The following is a 20,320-nucleotide window of genomic DNA, read 5'->3' as shown; positions in this document are numbered from 1 at the left end:
GATGTTTTCTTCAACGCTCTCTACCTTTTAAGTGCTTTAAGTTTACATTCACGCAGTTCAAATATGATCACAGAGAGCATTGCTTTCCTTGCCTTTATGTTATCACATGCATAACTGCACTCAAAAGACACACAATGCCTTTAAATGGTTAGCATTAAACCATTTCATTGCACCATTTTCCTCAGAATAAAGACTAAGGATATTACCGGTTCTCTATCAAAATGCTTCTTTGAAGTTTTAGGGTGATCGGTAAACATAACCACCAAAAAGCAAGATTGTTGAGATGGACAAACTATTGATCATTCATGTGTTCCTGGTAGCCAATATGCAGAGAGATTGTAGGTGGAGAATATAATCTCAAAAATGTGTTATTAAACATAAATGTTCCTAACATTTTGATAGAACAAACACCATACTGAGAATTTTGTCACTTAGAAAATGAAAGTGTCAATAAAGCACACAAAAATTCAAAGTAAGTAGCCCATTTCGCCTAAAAATTATTAATGATTAACCAATTTATTGTTAGGCACTCAGTGTGCACTACTGATGTAGCATAACGAAGCAGTATATGCAAACATGCTTACACATCTGGTTTATCTCCATCCAACTGTTTTAGAGGCCAGCCCTGACTGATGAGCTCTGTCCAAGTACACAATGCAGTGCTTTACCACTGTGGCATTAACTACTCTTAAATGATGCAAACTGAAACTTACCTTGTGAAGAGGGAGAACGAGGAAAGCTCCACCACCACTGGCCTCAATAATTAAGGCAACAAACTTGGGGTTGACTGCACAGAAGGAGCTGTCCCATGTGACCCTTGACACCCGGATATCATCGTAGCATTGGTCATTTTTCACCGCCTGGCCAAAGACGTGACGGAATTTGCTCTGCCGTACAACTCGTCTCATATCTGTGAAAAGAGCAAAGGGGAAGATTTAACTGCTAGTTAGAAAGCAGCAGTTAGGGCGCCCGGGCAGCTCACTTGGTAGAGCGTGCGCCTGCCTGCCTGCAGAGAGAGAGGTTTACTCCTCGACGCAGCGGTCACGGGTTCGACTCCGACCTGCGGCCCTTTGCTGCATGTCGTTCCCCCTCTCTCTCCCCTTTCACATCTTCAACTGTCCTATACAAATAAAGGCCTAAAAATGCCCCCAAAAATAATCTTAAAAAAAAAGAAAGCAGCAGTTAACAGGTGTACAGTGTGCAATATGAACCAATATATAGACTACTTGAGCTACTTGAAAGACTTGAGAACACAAACTGCTGCAAAGCTGTTATTGTAGATCATACAGTATGTGAGCTTTTTTCCACTATGAGGGTGTTTTGTATCCATCCATTTACTACTCGCTACTCCAAGGGTCTCCCTGGAATTTCTGGGCATCACGGTGCAGACAGTTTCTTACAACCAAACTGTCTTTAAGGAAATTCTTCTACTCTGACCTTTCTACATTTTGCTTTACTACCCTTAATTCATTGGATGGGTCAGAACAGGGGAAGATGATCTTTTCAAGCCAAAAACACGCCAGTCCCCCTAACAATCTCTTTTATCTACTATCCACCATGTGGGTTCTCCTCACCCGTGATCACACAGCAAGCATGTAGAGTTCCTTCAATCATAAATTAAAAGCAGCAATACACCACAATTCACCAACAACATTTATTATGTTTGACATTATTTTCTGGTGAGCACCTCCAACAAGGTACTTAGCCCCAAGAAAGTGGTAAATATGCACTTGTTACTAACCTACAAAAATGCAAAAACTGTTTAATATTTAAAGGGTTTTAAAATGTTTATATTTCACAAAGATGCAGCATATGAATAATGAACAACAAACCAAGTGCTTGATCATATTTCATGACTCTTTTCACTGCCCGTTTCTTTTAATCTTGTTGTGCCAGTTATTAAACATCTGAAATACTGACACGCTTTATAGGTGGCACACTTAGAAAGAGCCACTTCCAAAGGAATCTAGGACATACGCGATACAGAAACAGACTTTGTAGCTTGTTCAGCGAGACAAGAATCTGCTGGCAGACAAGAGTTTTGGAAAACCAGCCCATTCAAAAGCTACAAGTCAAAGAGCTGTGCTTAAAATAACAGAGCACTTCCAAAGATAATGGAAAGCTGGCCAGTTACAGATAAACAACCAGAACCGAGGTCCAACCTAACCTACAACCTGAAGAAAGACAAAAGTTCAAGTGTTCTTGGTTTTGTAAAGCTCCTCAAATGTTTTTTTCCCCCCCATTTTTTGACACAGCACATGGTAACAGTTTCCCAGCCTGAATCACCAACATAATAAAAGCACAGTACAGGATGTGGGATATGTTTTGGAGGTGGATTTCCATTGTGAGTGAGTGAGTGAGTGAGTGAGTGAGTAAGTAAAGAGAGAGAGAGTGAGCAAGAAACACTTGGCTTGTTTCCGACAGGGCAAGGATCACAACACAAGCAGGAAGTTCTTCCTGTAGGGATGTGGGAGTGTCCCAAAACACGTCAGTCATTACAACAGTTTCTTCTTGATGTCTCTAAACACAGACAGTGAGCTTAAAGACAAAGTGGTTCAAATAACACTCAAGTGTCATTACATAAGTGACATAAGATTTTCTAAATCCTCTTATATTTCTATCTAGTGCATTTGTCTAGGAAACACAGGACTTTCACCCAGGAGAGCCGAGATCGTGTCCCGCGTGTGGCGTTTCTTTTTTTTTTTTTTTTTAATAAAGCTTTCCCCAAAGTTCTTTTCCTAAACCCAACCGTTTGTTTTCCTAAACGTTGGTCACTGTAGTATTTTTGTCGTTTTTTAGTGTTACTAAAGCCTTTCCCAATGTTCTTTCCCTAAACCCAACTTTTTACATGCGTGTGACATTCTCGCGATAACACGGCACGTGGCAACGCCACGTGGTGCGTATGTTTACATCCGCTGCATACAGCGTAGACATACACGTGGATAGCTCAAAATGCGTACAGATAACACGTCATTTGGCTTTAGGAAAGTGGCGTGTATGTTTACGCAAAGTCATAATGCCATGTTGAAATGACGGCGCCACCATACACGGACATGTATGTGCAGCCGACAGAAGCGCTTCCGTATGACGCGACATCACGTACCAATCCGTGGGCTGATGCCTAAGACGTCTTTGCTGCAGGGGAATGCAGACACGCAAGCTTGAGTTCACTTGATGGAAAGATGGCAAACTTAAATGAATAAACAAATACAGTACATTTAGGAGGGCGAAGGTGGGAAAAAAATGAGGGAACAGAGGAAAAGTTTAAATTACTCTGAAATATTACTAGGTAGTTTTTAACATTGACCAGCAGAGGGTACAACAAAAACCAAAGTATGGTGGTTAGTCAGTGTAGTGAAGCTTCATTTAATGTAAAATAACTGGTAGCTTTGGTCACTACATATTCCAAGTGGCTTGTTCAACACTGCAAAAATGGAAAAAGAAGAGTTGCTCTGTGATGGTAGTCTGGGGCAACACTCAAGGACAACTTTGTCAAAAAGGAGTGAGGCTTGTTTGCTTACCTTTGGAGCTACAGAATTGTCACACAATCTGGGTGTAGAATAGCTACATGTGAACAGACACCTAAATCAGCTACCTGTCTAGAGGGAGACTTCGTAACAGTGTCCTGTGTCAAATTCCAGCTTTCTAATATTGGAGGTTTGCAGGTTTTTAATCTGTTGCTTGACCATGGTTGTTTTATATACAATATAGTAAATATTACAATATGTAACCTTTAAGCTTTTCTTCTTATATAACTGTCCTATTAACATACAGAGGGCAGCACTATACAGCTCTAATTGTCAAGTATGTACTGTGTCTGAAGAAAATACCAGCAATCCTTAATGAGTGTGTACCATATGCATTAGACAAGTGAGATGTGATGGTGTGTCTGCCCTCTGGTAGAAATTGAATTCAGAATATCTGAATTGATAAACAGTATAAACAATTTTCCGTTACAGAGCAAATTTGTTGTTCCAGTCAGGGATAGAAATTTAGCTTAGCCAAGATTTATTTGGTTCATGCTCGGTCTAAAAAATACTGGTCAAAGATTAGCAAGATTAGAAGCATTATGGGGGTGTCTTCAGCTCATCTCCCTCAGCTTACTTTTCTTTTTACAATTTAGTTAAAAAAGGGTACACGGTGTAGGAATTTCTCCCATCTAGCGGTGAAATTCTATTTTGCATTCAAACGAATAGTGCGCTCTAGCGCCTCGCTTTTCCAAATGCGTGTTGCAACTGGGGTAGCCGTTATGTACCAAGAAGCTATGACAACATGTTTTCCAATTTTCACTTTTTTGGCGACAAGGATTCCTTCTCCTGTGGCTCGGCATAAGTACGATCCTCCTTTCTGAACTAAAGCGCAGTGCAGGATTTCAAATTTGCCGAGGCAGCGACAAGCGCCTCTCACTGATCTCCTTCTCCGGTTCAGCTGGGTTTCAGTCACGTGACGCTGCCTCTGAACGAAAACGCGTTTTGGATTAGCTAGACAGGTAGGCTAGTGCTTTATGTCCCTCTCAGCAATTAGTTTTTATATGAATGGCAGAACGACATGGAAGCCTCCTTGGACTTGCCCGTCCAACGTAAATACAGATAAATTCTATAAATAAAGTCAGATCATTGGCAGAGGTAATTTTACATCAATGAGGACATATAGTATTTATGAATGAAGACATTGATTTTAGCTAATAAAATACTTTTAAAACACTACACAGTGTACCTTTAAGAAAATCTGGAATAAAAATTTAAAATAAGGGGGGTAAATTGACATATTAAAAGTAAATTGAATTTGGCAATTTGCTCATGGTCAATTAGAGCTAGTCCCTACTGGTTGTCTAATGGTTCCATATGTTCTCTTGGCTGGAGTGAGTGCTCGTTCCTAAAAAAGGGAAGGATTGAAAAAAGGGAGAGCAAAGCAATAACTGACTTATGTGGCAACTGGTTTAGGGTTAGGAAGTTAATCTATTATGATGATTTCTCCTCTTAAGTATGTTGTAGCTATAATAAATGTGGGATAATATTTAAAAATGTGCTTTTGACCCTCAATTATTTACGATCAAATTACTCTAGAGAGACTTAGGATGTGGCAATGGGCCAGTATACTGTATATATAATTAATAAAGTGACTGCCTAGTCATCTGCCATCATCAATGCTGGGTATCCATCAGGCTGAGTACCTTAATATTCCCTTCCCTGCCAGTCTGTATCACGGAAAACATTTTAGGACTGCTCTCTTAGGCATGTTCTCTTTATGCTGGGTGTTATGCTTAGTCTTGTCTGCAACAGGTGAGGGTTACAGTAAATGTAACATCCAGCAGCAAGACACATAGATGTGTCAAGGTTAAAAAAAAGAAAAGAAAAAAGCAGAGCAAAATTTCACTATGCCATGGGCGATTGCATGGGTGTTTGGTTGGCTGCAATCGGTCTCCAAGACATGTTTAGCAAACAGACATGCTGCTTAGCAACATCAGGGAAATACCAAGACAGGAAAGAAACACAATACAAGAGCAAGAAATACAAACTAATACTTATGTCAAAATGCAAACAACTGTTAAACTTAGTTGTATCTCCACATTTGGAGACCTCGCCTTCCGTCTTGCCTTCCAAAAGTCTAAATTTTCTAAGCTCAGGAGTACACAGCACTGACACGCTGCCTCTAAACGACTGAACCTTGTGAAGAATTACTTAGGCGTTGTAGATATAAAATGAAGCATGACTGCATGGCCTATTTCTCTCCTGAAATGTAAACAGTTTTGTAGGGCTGAAACGATCCCTCGAATAATTTGATTACAAAAAAATCCTCGACGCAAAATGATTTGCCTCGAAGCTTACGTAGCGGTGACGAAGCTTACGTAGCGGTGACCACAGTCTGATCAAGAGCCGACTTATTGACTATCCCTTCGGAGAAACAGCTGATTGCTGCGCACCATTTTCTCTCACTCTCTCTCTCTTCACGGAGAAACAGCTGATCAACGATCTACTAGCACAAGTGTAACAGAGCTGTGTAGCATTGTAATCAAATATAAATTAAAATAGATTTGAGTACAATTAATATTTACATATAGGCCTATATACAGATCAGTCTCAGGATGAAACTTGTAGTTCTGAAAGTTAAGTTGCACAATTTAAGGTAATGTTTATGTATGCCTTAGTGTGAGGTTGATGTCATTTCAGAAAGTTTTCTTTAAAGATTTTACAATGTAATATGGCACTTAAATGCACTTCATGTGTTTAGTTTTTTGAGAGATGATATTGTAAGCAATGTAGGCAACAAAAATGTTGCTTTTTCCGAAAATTTAACCAAACTATTGTTTATTATTGCTCTTCAATAAAACAAAAGTATTTCTTATCTGATTACTCGATTAATCGATGGAATAATCGGTAGAATACTCGATTACTAAAATAATCGATAGCTGCAGCCCTACTATTTTGGCGGACTACTGAAATGGTAAAAATGTTCATTTCCAAACAGCCTCCATGTCTTTCCATAGTGGTAAAACCCAATGCTAAGTTTCGGTTGTCCGGTAATTAAATGGTATGTAGATTGACGCACGTCATGCAGAACCAAATTTCACAAGCACAAGTTCCGTCTGGAAACTTTTAGCTGTCCGCCATTAGCAACACATGCTGAGGTTAGCATAACAAAAGCGAATTGGTGTGCGAGTCGGTTACACTATGGCAAGCGCACATGAAACGCCGGAGCTGGGAGACCCGTCTGTGGGTTCCCAGTAAGCAACAGCAACGGAGAGAGAGTTCGGTAAAAAACAAGGGTGTGTCGCCATTGCTCTACAGTTGTAGGGTATGTGAATGGAAACACATCCAACATGATAACGCACATTCAACTGCAAAAAAAACAAACAGAGCCCAACTCATTATCCGAAGCGGTTCAAGGAAAATTACACTGTTAACTCTTTTCATTATGAATTTATTGAACATTCAATACACACGCATTGAACTGTACGACAAGTAGGGCCTATCCTCATGAAAAAAAGGAAAAATACGTGAACATGGCCAACCCCTGCAGCTTGTCAATAGCATGGTATTTAGCGTTGGGTACCAAAACCGAGACCATTATATACCCGAGCAAATAGCACCGCGGATTTTGGTGCATCATTTCGGTGCCACTTAAATGCCTGCACTACTCCCTGGTGCTCTGAAACGGACGTTACAGGCATCACTGCACGTGACACTTTAATATTACACAGCAGGTAATGTTAGCCTACTATTAGCTAGTAGCTGGCTTAAACACGGTTAAAATGCTGACAGCTAAACTGTGTAAATGTTCCAACACTGGGACAAGCTAAAGACACAGTGTAGCCTAGGTGCACCATGGCCACTGCCGGGGTTGTTGGAGAAACAACACAGACGGGACTTAATGTTGCGTTCACATGCAACTCGAAAGTTCAAGGTGCATTCAAAGTTATTGTAAAAAACAGCAATTGACTGGTGAAATAAGTTATTACATTTTAAATTAAGTATTTAAATTTGACCATATGGCCCTAGCAATAAACAAGCCATTCTTTAATGTCACCAACTGTTGTTTTCACCTCTTTTGTTTTAAAAAGTATCTGTTAAGGGAGCGTTTACGCATTGGCATCATTTTTTAAAATATCGTTTTAGCACCGGTATTGGAAGAAAAAAAAAAAAACAATACCTAACCCTAGTTGTATTGCAATATTGCGGTTATCACGACAGTACTAGTTAATTTGCAGCAGAATAGTACATTGTTTTATGCAGGAGAGCTTTATAAGATATGCCGTTTTAGCACTACAATAGTGTGTTTAGCCTTGACAAAACAATCACTGCATTCTTGAGGTCAGTCTGGGCCTGCACAAAGATCCCAGTCAGACTATCCTTTAGCTCTACACACAGCAGGAAATGTTCAAAATCATATCTTACTGTCGTAACAATCAACAACTCTGGAGGCAACAAATCAGGAGTAGTTCTGTCCCACTATGCCCAAGATGACAGCTAAATGTGACCTAGGATGCAGTCACAGAAAAAAAAGTGTCATTAGTTCTGTGCATTATTGCCAAAACTGACAGTTTGGATATGAAACCTTTATGAAGAGAAGGTTGGGCTAAATCAGTGTACACGCTGTAGGTCAGAGCAGACTGGGTGGGGTTGCAGCTGACTATAACACTGGTTCTTGGTGAGTAAGCCTTGTTGTGTGGTAGTGGTGTATCCTGACGATCCTTTTCAGGCAGGTATCACCATTTCTTAGTCACTGGATGCTCACCGTTGTTGGCAGCCATTCCAACTGATATATGTGATAAGACAAAAGAGAAACAAAACAAAACATTAGGCTTCATTTCTGGCGGGAAATCATTCATGTTTATACAATTGGGGAATTTCCCTTACGTCAATCATTACATTTACTATGCTGCTCAAGTCCTGGACTTGAACACTCGGGACTCAATCACCTCAGACCTTAGAGCTGCACATGACAACACTTGTGTTGAGCCTCCTAGACAGAACTTCGTCCAAGGTTTCAAATCTCACCTCATTTACTGGGAAAGACAGATCCCAATCCCGCCATGCGCAAATGCCAAACCAGCTCCCTTTCCAGTGGGACTCTTATGGAAGAACATCATTATCCCTCACCCGCACCTGATGAGCTGAGCCTATAACAAGTAAGCCTACAAAGAGACCATGGACAGCAAAAAAAATGGATGCTGTGTGGCCTGCTAATGGTGGTTGTGCACAAATTTCCAGTTAATGTAGACTATTTAGTTGCCAGTTGTGCGCACGGTACAAAATTAGCACCAGCCAAATGCAGTTTAAATATGCATATGGCTGGTAGATTTGCTTTACTAAACAATGGTAATCTATTGCGTGGATGGTAAAATTTGAACATTAACTAGCCATTTGGCTGGTCGACAAAAAAGTAACTTTTGCACCCTGGTTGTGCGTAAACTTGCGGAAAATTTTGTATGTATGATGGACCAACTGACAAGCATAGCTGTCCTGACACCAATACTGTATGATTTTAGTGAAGCAAAGTGGCAGCTGAACCAAGCTAAGATGTTAGACAGTGCAGCTGTATTGCCACAACTGAGGTGAATTACATCAGCGGAAGTGATGCAATTGTGCACTCCCAATCAAAGCATCAATTATCACGTCACTTCTGTTTAAAAAATGTGCTTGCATAAATGCTGTAGATCTACAGGCTTCTGAGCAGTTCTCCACACTATGGAGGCAACACAAATTAGCAAACATAACACTGTACTTTTAATTTTTCACAGTCAATATCAATTTGAAAGCTGGTACCATTACGCTATTCTAACGGGTAGCTCAGATACTGTGGTAAAAGGGGGGATTAAAAGAGCAGCACATAGGAACCAGAGGGGCAGGGTTATTCTGCTCGAAACTAGCAAAGGCTTTATCCAGATGGCCAACTTCCTGTCAGACTTCTGTGGCTACCACAGAAAGACCAGGAACTACTGTAATAGGGAACATAGTCAGTCATTCTCATTCTCGATACCAAAGAAATATCTATGTATAATAACCACTAGAAGACTGGTTTCCCTCATCAACAGTAAGCTAAAAAAAGAGATTTGAAAAAAAACAAAAACTGAATGATACAGTAACATCTTTATCGGTCAAAATTACAAAAGAAAAAATTATAAAAATACAAAGATTTCAAAATAACAGCAGGAGCCCAATTAAAGACACAACACTGAATCCTTTTGAAATTAATTATTTAATATTGAGCTTTTATGACCCATCCCCTTTCCCAAACATTAACGTCAAAATGATCACAGCTGACATTTGAATGCAACAATGTCAGCAGGGGCTCTGTTGACTAGTCTGACAGCCTCAGACATACGCAAGAGAGAGACACATAAACTTTGGGGTGTAATGCTAGGTTACTCAGTGACACTCCTGAGATTTACAGCTCACTGATCCCGCCCTAATTCAGGCAAAAAGACTGCAAGTATCTGTTGGGCCAATCAGATGAAAGGAGAGCTAGGCACCTTATTGCCTCTTGAGCCAGCAGAGCTGACCCCGATGTGCAGAGACAAATGGAGGACCCTACCGCCGGAGGAAATAACCAACAGGAAATGGGACCAGTGTGACACACTTTAACATCCCTCAACTCCATTTACATCTGACAATTCTGTTGAGGAAATGTGTATCTTATGAAAAATGGAGTGCTATATATACACACTTCACCTTTATTGGTTATTCTGACCATACTTTAAGACTACAAACACAAATGATGTGGTTGTGCACACAGTTGAAATGGTATGAAAATGAACATGATAATGGAAGAATTTAGGCCCTTCATGCTTGCAGTTAAGCTCACTGTGTTAGGCCATAGTGGGTCTTCCTCTCATCTACCTCATAGTCACAGTACAGACTGCTGCCTTCCATTAAACAAAGTGGAAATTGTTTTGCTCTGACATAAGACTGCAAAACAGCTACAAATAGAAAACAAGTACAAAAAAAGTAAGGGCTCATGTTTGGTCAGTGTGCCAGAATGTATTACTGGAAGAGCAAACACCTTTTCTGTCACTTGATCCAATATGAATCTCAGTAACTGAACACTAAGATCAATGAAGCACTTGGAGGTGACCATCAGGAAAATCTAAATGTCTCCTGTTTGTGCTACGGAGTAATCGGAGGTCCCTACAACTGGGACATCCACTTTTTGGAAGGTTACTGTGTTTTTTGGAGCATGTGCATGAACATGTAAGATTATGGCACGTCCTCAGTGACAGGAGACATTTAATGCTGCCTATCCCTGCCACATTCAGTTACGTTCACATATTCCAATTAAAACATGGGGCCACCCCATTCTGTCAACAGCTATTTGTACTCCAACTGGTTTCTCATTGACAGGGCTCAAAGACAACATTACATATTGCTGCCCCACCCTGATAACAAAAGGCACAGCAGTAGTAAATAAACTGTTGTTTAAAGAGATGTCAGAAGACTAAACTTCGGCTTAAGTTCCTAGAGAAATGTCTGGACGTAGGATGAGATTTACTAAACTGCTTACCTACAACACTTGGACAAAAAGATCCTGCTACCGCAGATAATCAGGCTAAACAGGATTAGGGCTGCACAATTTTATCAAAATCGCAATATGGATTAGTGCAATATCCATATCACAGGGGGGCGCAATATTTGTTAAAAGGTAAAATATGTGTCGAACCATTATGAATTAAGTATTGTGTTGCTGCAGAGGCGTCCCGGCCTACAAATCGCATCCTACGGAATTTGTTACAGATCCTCGCAAAAATCACATAATTATTTACATTTTTATTTTAATATTTTTCAATAAAAATGAGAATAGTGATACAAAAATGATCATTCCCTCGAAAGCCGTGAGTCATATAGCAATATCAGTCGAAAGAATCACAATTAGATATTTTCCTCATATCTTACATCCCTAACCAGGATTAAAACTCACTGCCTATTACGTCTAAGTTAAATCCAAAGAAAATGTCTTATTCTGGACAATGCAAAACAAGTATGAACCATGTTTATCAAAACAAACGGTATAGACAGCGTTTATATCTTTTCACCACCTTGTTTTGGGGTGTAAAACGGTCCGTGCTGCTCTGTTTCATAGTGCGCTTGGTGAGTGAGATGTGACATAACATGAAAATCCAAGCCACAAATCGGGATGAGCTGATGTGGGAGAGGGAGGGACAGCAGAAAAGAATACTCTTACAGGATACTGTGTACTTCTGTATTCTATATTTATAATTTACTATTACATAAGCTTATATCATCAAACATGCCAAGTATAAATATTTCTGATAGTTCTTCCTGAGGTTGTTACCTTGAAGGGGTATTGACTGCCATGTTGAGAGAAAATAGACCTGTTTCTAGATCCGTTTCCAGGTTGAATTCTGACTGAAAAAACCCACTAGTCTTCCCACATTCATAAGGCTCCGACACAGCCACCCGACGTCAAAGAACTAGTGGAGACAAAGGCCAACTGTGTTGGCTAGACGCACTGCAAAAAGTAGGACGACAGACGCTTGACCAACGGTGAAGCAAGAGACGACACTTCCAACCAGAAATGTAGTGAAAAACAAATAAGAGGCATTAAGAATAGAGATGCACCGATTGACGGGCCGGTGACCGGAATTGGCCGATTTTCACGTGATCGGCCATGACCGGCAACCAGCCGGTCAGTCCACCCATGCCGTTTTATGCCGGTCAAATGCTGTAAATAAATAACATTGTAAAGGATACCATACACAATGCATAGGAATTATATATAGGCTAGCAAATATCAATAAACCCACTATTAATTACATTATCTTAATGCAGTGTAACTACTGTAACATGTAAATAATGCACATAAAATACAAACGTGAGCAAGGGCGTTCAACAATCGCCATTATATCGAATCAACAGCCACGTGCAACCTAGCTAGCAGGTGAAGAACACAAACAACGAAATCACCAGCTAACAATGAACTGACAACATAAGTTATACGACTTACAGTTCTCAAGTACGCACACAAGATTTCCCCTGGCTAGTTATCCCTTGAGCAGAGAGTCTTCCCCCCCCCCCCCTTCTTTCCCTTTTACGCCGAGTGGTGCGTGTGCCCGCGCTATTCGTCAACATGCATTCTAACAATCACTGCTTATAGACGGCCTTTTGTACAAATGCATTACCAGTTTTCATACAGAAGTTTAGTTTGCTAAATATTACATTTTTTTTAGTTGGATATTTGATGTGAAAAGAAGGAAATGGTTCTTCCATAACATTGCACTTTAGATGTGTGTGAATTTCCCACACCAAGAGTAATTTATATAGTTCTATAATATAGCGATCGACTATCTGTTAAAAAAAAAAAAAAAAAATGTTCTATGCAAAATGTTCTAAATAAATATTTGTGTGTGCTGTAAATTGGTTAGAAAAAATGAAATTGGCTAAAATCGGTATCGGCAGGTCAAACTCAATGAAAAATCGGGAAAAAAAACTATTTCACTAATTGTTTCAGCACTAGGACATATAAAGACATAGTGAGTGCTGCATGTGCAATAACACTTAAAACTGTAATATGCATCTCGATTGCAGAAGTGTAATCCTGTGTTTGTCTGTTGTTCATTTGTCAAGTTCATTAGAGCCCAACATTTGTCTCATCTTGAGCCTTTTATTAGTCTAGAGCTGAGGTCACTGGCATGCATAAAGCCCTATGTGGCTACAGGCAATCAGCAATTACAACAAGGCTCAACCATGTTTCTCAACAGGGCTTATCTGCTACATATTTAGTTTTGCAATTCCTTTGTTTGTTGCTGCTTTTCATCATTGTTGTTATTGCTGACATCCCTGCTGGGGCTGCTAGCGTCATTTTGGTAGCCACAGTCCAGGCCACTGGAGGCCATGCATTTAAGATACAGCCATCTAACAAATTGTAGGCCAATATGCCTACAATACAGGGCAAATACAACCTGTGTGAGTTACAGTATTGCTATTTTATTGTCAAAGTTTCATATTATAACTGTAGAGACTTAACTGCCAGTAATGGCCACAGACTTCTTTCCCACGCCACCACACACACACACACACGTGATGTCGCCTCAGTGCTCCCCATACACTGACTGCCTTCTGCCTTTTGTAACCAAGACCGCATGAGACGCCACCTAAATCCCCTTCCTGTAACCAAGGCCACGGACCACCATTGTAATCAGATTCCAGCTACATTCCAGTGCTTTTTGCAACAATGAGATAAGGTGCTGGTTTTTCTCCTCTCTCCCTACCCAAGTGACCATGCAGTCTGTGCTCTGCTCAATTTAAATACAACTGGAACACAATTCATTACGCACCAGGGTTTCAAGGAATGCTATTATATTCTTTTATACTTTGTAGGAAATGAGATTTGCAGACACAAGAGCAACGTGGCTCAAAGTCCAACTCAATGCTAGGGAACACAGACAGAACCAATTACCAGGTCCAAATAAATTCTTCTAACTAGGTAAATGTATTAATAGCATTTGGTGTGGCAGACATAGATAACATGATTTCAACACCTGAAGTTAAATGAGGTTTTGCCAACTTCCTCATTCCACAAACAGGAAAAACAGGCTCCTTAGATTTCAGACATAGGAAACATAAATGTCAGAACATGTCTGCATGTTTAGTGTGATGCTTACCATTGCTTTAAATTGTACTCCAGCAAAAACCTCAATCCGAACGCTCTATCAATTTCTGTGCTGCGAGACTTAGGACTTACTCCTAAACTTCTTCCTACTTAAAAGTCAAGGTTTAAAAGAGACTACTTCACAATCCTCACAACAGGAAAAGCTCTGGTTTATATGACGTGTGTAGCGTTACTTTAGTATGTACAGCATCACATCCTGAATATATAACCTCTGCCTAAGTTTCTTTTCTATCAGCTGATCAACCCAACAGACACCACGAGGACAAATGCAAAAACCCTGACTATTGTTCAACTTTTTGCAAAAAGTCAACTCCTAAATATTACAGCTTGAGAGTAGTATGTTCTTTCCTCTTCCTGAGGAGCCTCTCTCTGTCTCTCTCTCTCTCTCTCTAAGATTAGAGATGTCGGGGCTAGCATCATCCCCTCTGCTACTCCCTATTCTGTTTATCCAACTAGGCCATCAATTTTAAACTGCTTCTCTCCTATTTCCCTGCAAGACCTCACTGACCTGGTGGGCAGTATGAAACCTTCCTCAAGCTCTGTAGCTATTACTTTACTTCCTTTTATGGATCTTAGCACAGCTTTGGATACTAGGCTTAGGCCGTGTTAAAAAAAAAAAAAGTCAAACCGGTTTTGATATCAAGCGAAACACCGGACAGGTATACTGCATTTTACCACTAGGTGTCATTTGTCCCAGCCGCTCCCGAGTGAGACTGATGAGAAAGTTCATAATGAGAGTGTAACGACTCCAGACCACATTGGTGGCGGTAATGCACCTCTAAGCCATGGCTTTTTACCTGCAGTGAGCTACATTTTTCCTCGGCTTGAAATCCAAAGTGTTTCCATATCTGCGGCGCAATTTTAGTTTTCTTTGAGACTAACTCAGCTATATATCATCTTTCACAACTTTCTAGTAAACAAACATAACATGCGTTGTTCCCTTCCCGCCACTACTAAAAATGTGATCACCTCATCGCGCCGCTCGGCAGCAAAGTCAGAACTGTATCAGGAGAGATATCAAACGGCTGCTGAGCTACTTTCTATCTAATGTGCAGATTCCTTAGTCCACAAAACAAAGCCCAAGCCTGAACCGCTAATTCTTACATTTTTCAGTACAATAATGAACAATGACTTCAGATGGCCAGCAGGGAACAGCCAAACCTCCTTCAACACTGATGAAATAAATGTAATGGATACAAAACTGTATGATCTTCCTGAAACCAATTCAAACATGCACTCGTGAATTCACCACAGCCCACATCAGCACTCCTTGATAGGAACAAACACTTCCTCACATCTTATGCTTATTTCCCTTTACTTCCTGGCCCACTTCCTCTTTCAGCTCTGCTATAGGAAGGCAGGCTATGCACGTCTAAAGACCTTGTACTGCAGCACAACTAGCAGAGGTTGATGCGTCTAGTATGGTTAACAAGCCCAAACACTGTAATGCTGTTGACCCTGGGGTCGCTCTGCCAGCCTTCTCCTGCTCTGCATCCCACAGCAAGTCTGGGCAAGGAGAACTTCTCCATCCCCAAAGCTGATTACACACGGGACCTAAATAATCTAGTTCAAGACAGGGGCCAAATATGCAAATCATGTTGCCCTTTTGGCACACTAACCACGGTCATTACTGTACAAATCAAACTGCCCTATTGTTATGACCAAGCAAATGAGCCGGTGGTGGCGTACAGATGGATGGGTCACACAGAGGACTATTTGGGTCATCACCCAGCCACTAGGGCTCGACTGCAAGGACTATTTACGACTGCCGAGTGAAAAGGGAAGCATCTTTAATGATCTCCCTACAACCTTCAGTTTTGAATCAATTTAATACATTGCTTTCCCAGAATGGTACTGGTATTTGAAAAATCACAGGGTGGGGCTTATTCATAATACTTTTTACCAGGGCCTAAAACAATTTCTCAATTAATTGATTATCGGAAGGACAGAAAAAGAACTAATTGATTATTATTATAGCTTGGGATGGACGATATGATGAATCAAAACACCAATAATAAAAAGTAATTTTCAGTGGCAGCCCTTCTTATGACACACTCCAAGATTGCATTTCCCTATCAAAAAAAAATTCATTAATGTGCAAACCCAATTTAATAACATATGTGGTCCAGTTGTGGAAATGAAACATTTAGGTAGACCAGACTTATCAGGGAATAAAATGGCTTTCAATACAAGCAGCACTACTAGTAAATAATGTACCCTTAATTTGACTTGAACATAATTAAACCAAACCCTTGTTTTGCTGCAAAAGGACTCCAATTTAAAACAGCTGTCAACATTATACCGATGGACTGAGCAACAGACTCAGGTCCAGCAACACGATATTTCTGCCCTCACTGACTAGAACTATAACATGTTAATTATCTGTACTGATTTTGCATAATTCCATACCAACATTTTTGCACGTGTTATGGCGAAACAGGCAGAGCTGGTGGAGGACACAGTGATTATGCATTTGGGTAACATCTTAGTTGCTAGCATGGAAGCAGCGACCGCTCCTATGCTATGACCCTTTCCCATTTAGGCCTATCTTCCGTACCAATGCGTTAGTGGGTCAAATCTAACCCTGGCATCTGGATAAATATTCCGGATATTGGAAATAAATCAAAGAGCCCCGTTTGACAAAAAAAAATATTCGTCTCTATAAATTAAAGAGTTAATTCTTGGATGTTTAGTTTGTTTGGAGCCTATTGTTCAATGTGAATAGCCTTTATTAACAGTCAGGGTGCCAGAGACCAGGGCGCGGTTGTGCTGCCTGCACCTCCGTGAATGTGGATCTATGGAGATAAGTTTTCCTGCCGCACTATGGTTAGCTAACGTTACCCCACCCCGCTCAATAACGTGCAACAGCACATTTCATGTCGTGAATTATCCACCGAACCCATTCAACACCAAAAGGTACAAAAACCTTGCTTTAAACAAGCAATTGCTTTGTTTATCGGTTAGAAACTTTTTTGCACTGTCAGTTAACCGCCGTTGAAGGCTAGTGCTAGCTATAAAAAAAAAAAAAAAACAGTTCTACAGACTATCCCAATTCATTTTAGCTAGCGCATGCACTTTCCTGTCTGGATGGCTGTAACGTTATGTGGACAAACGAAGACCTTTACAGCCAATTTAGGGAGGGGGCAAACAAAAAAGGCCAGAAAAATCAACATAATCTGTAACCTACCTTCTGAGAGGAAATGAAAGTATCCCGAAAGCCGAACGATATAACACAGCCCAACGCGTATCCCTCTTGATTCCTCCCTCTGCCTGAGCCGCTGCTGCGCTGACACCACACCACTCGTTCTGTGTGCTCTTTCCCCACTCTGACGCTAGTCTCGCCCCCTGCTTTGGCTTGGCGAGCCCTGTTTGGATCAGTGACCTTAGACGGACAGCTTCAACAGCCAATCAGAGCGACGTTTTGGATAACAAGGCACACAACTCCCGCCTCCTTTCTTCAGGTTCCCAGTTACCGAAAATCACCATTAATTGTGTTTATGGTGGCTTTATGGTATTTTAATATCCTTTGGTATTATTGTGACACCCCTATTGTCTAATTTGATTCATTTACCATGTATTTATCATTATCACCCTATTATATTGTAATCATACCATCATCAGAAAAAACATAATTCTACTTACCCAAATTATCACATTTATTTATAAATGAATGGGATTAATTTAGTTCTTTTTGTGAGGGGTAGACAGGTAAGGCAATAATAATTAGGTAGGTAGAGTGCGTGTTTATGTGTGTAGGCTACGTGCAACCTTGAGTGAGGTGGGGTAAATGTGTGGATACGGTATAAGGATATAAACGGTATATAATAAGTAATAATAAGTGAACGGTATATAGCTGAATGGTTCTATGGGAAAAAGTAATTCTTTGATCTTCTTAGATTTACCATGCAGTCTGCTTCTAATGTCTATGAAGAAAAAAATATAATATCCAGTTTGTGAGACGCAGCGAAACAATAGAACATGCATAGGACTATACAATATTACTGTTCTATATATCATGTTATAACATCAGAAATATCTCCCAATTCTCCTGAAGAACACAATGTACCGCAAGTGTATTACAGCACCACAAGATGGCGTTATTTCACACATCCAGCGTGATGCAGACCTTTGACAGAAGAAAACAGCTGCATTCCATCATCCAATCTATTTTCTCTTCCCCCTCCTTCAGTCTTGTAGATTAGGGTTGATGCAAGTGTTTGTGGTGAATCTGGCAGTCCAAATTATTATGGTTCATGGACCAGGAAAGCAGACTTAATTGTTTAGTTTTTTTGAATAGCAAATTACTTACTGATTTATTTACCTGCTATCCTGTACCTCATGTGTTTTGCACTTTCCACAGTTTCTACTCATTTGATAGTATAGAGTGTGTACATATATATGTATGTGTGTATATTTATATTTATTGTCATAAGCCAGATTTTACCCTTACCTCTTCTCACCGATGGCTTCCTCTCGATTGCCTTGTCTGGGGACTTCTGAGCTGAGTCAAAAGCTGCCTTCATCTGTGCCACCTTCACAGACTGGCCCTGCTCATCAGACTTGATTTCAGCTGGCTTTGTCCGGTCCTGGTGCTGCAGCTTTTCATGCAGTTGAATGGTCTCCTTTATGAGTTCTGAGACAGGCCTAGATTTGGGAGTGCTTTGGGATTTATCTCTCAGTGAGATGCTGTCATTTCCCTCTTTGCCAAGTTGTTCATCAGGTTGATCTGGCATCATATTTTCTGTGTTAAGGGTCAAATTAAGATCCTGCCTTATGATCTGGTGTCTTTCCTCTGAGATAACTGTGCCAGCTGCAACAGAAACTGAGCCAGCATTCACAGCTGGTGCAGCAGTGTCCTCAGTGGAGTCCTTCACCTTCTTCCTCCTAGATTGAGTATCAGAGCATGCAGAGCCAGATAACTGCGGATCAGCTTTGCACTCACTGCCACTCTTTATTTGTAGCGGTGGTTTTATAGTACTGGTTTCTGTCTTCTCATCAGTGAGTAAATGGCATGAGTCTGCAACGCTTTTGGTGGGTGGAGACTTTACATCAAACACTGATAAAGATGCAGATTCCTCAGCGATCACAGCACTCACTTCACATGATGTTCTCTCATGTGAGACAGCTGATTGTAAGTTGTCTGAAAACAGGTTTTTAAAGGGGCTCATGTTTGGCTTTATCTCCATATCCTCATTGACTGAAGTATCTGTTGAGTTAATGTTCTCCTCTGCACTCGGACAATCAGCTTTGGAACATTGGGATTTTGTGAGTGAGCTTTCACACATAGTATCCCCAATCACTTCAGGCTGAAAACAATCTGAGTTCATACTTTCAGCAGCAGCTGCCTGTTTCATGTCCATGTCCCTAATGTGATGATCTTTGGTTGCATGGTTTTCTTTAGGCTGTTTCTCTTTCAACCTCTTCATGTCACATACTGAAGGTGTATTTACATCTGACTGATCAATTTGATCGGTGGATAGCTCTGTTTCAGCGCTGTCAAGGATTCTCTTTGCGGCAACATCCATTGTGTTCTTGTCGTTTGTGTCAAACTCTTTCATTTTTGAAAGAGCTGGGGTTGTCTCCTTTCTGTCTCTCTTCAGTAGCTTCTCCAAAATAGAACTGGGTTCAAAGGCTGGATTCAATGTTGAACACGAGTCTATCTTTTGATTTGTAGTTGTTTCAGTTGTCTCCATTGGTAGATAAGGCCTTACTGACTCCCTTTGATCAGCCGTATCAGTGACCTTTGGTTTTTTCAAAGAATAGTCATTCAAAACCGGCTTCACCTCACATATTTCCTCTTTTGTATCATTCTCTGGCTTCTCTTTTGGAGGTCTACAGTGAATGGTATCACTCACGCCTAATAGAGACTCTTTCTGCAGACTGTTTTTCAAAGGATGTTGGGGTTGAGCTGTAGGCGGTTCCTTCTTCTCACTCAAGCAGCCCACTGTTCCCCTATAGAGTTTAATATCTTCAACTTCAGCCATGATCGTGTCATGTTGATCTTGCTGAACAGACAGTAACAACTCCCTTCCTGTATGAGCTCCACATCTGCTCATCTTCACCATCACAGAGTCCTCTATAGAGTTTGCATCCTCTGAGGTAACAGCAGTGCCAGACTTTTCATTTAAAACTCCAGCTGAGAAGTTTTTATCTTGGATCTCCTCATATTGGACGCTTCCCTTATCCTGATAAT

At 40.6% G+C, this 20,320-nt stretch overlaps 1 protein-coding gene across 5 annotated transcripts in view; it reads right to left on the bottom strand.

Moving 5' to 3' along the window:
• The window catches only part of coro1ca (coronin, actin binding protein, 1Ca), a 37,754-nt gene extending 20,297 nt beyond the window's left edge, over positions 1 to 17,457 (bottom strand). The window contains exons 1-3 of one of the 5 annotated variants that reach the window (XM_078250698.1): positions 17,315 to 17,457; positions 8,236 to 8,256; positions 714 to 910 (exon numbers count right to left, since the gene is read on the bottom strand). In XM_078250698.1, the coding sequence (XP_078106824.1) occupies positions 714 to 910; positions 8,236 to 8,251 (213 nt within the window). In that variant the 5' untranslated portion in view covers positions 8,252 to 8,256; positions 17,315 to 17,457. The other 4 variants (XM_078250699.1, XM_078250702.1, XM_078250701.1 and 1 more) reach the window with 4 other exon arrangements.
• Between the last annotated feature and the right edge of the window lie 2,863 nt (positions 17,458 to 20,320).

Source organism: Sander vitreus, chromosome 5 (assembly GCF_031162955.1).
Source record: "Sander vitreus isolate 19-12246 chromosome 5, sanVit1, whole genome shotgun sequence".
Lineage (NCBI taxonomy): Eukaryota > Metazoa > Chordata > Actinopteri > Perciformes > Percidae > Sander > Sander vitreus.
This window is presented reverse-complemented; position numbering and strand designations above follow the sequence as displayed.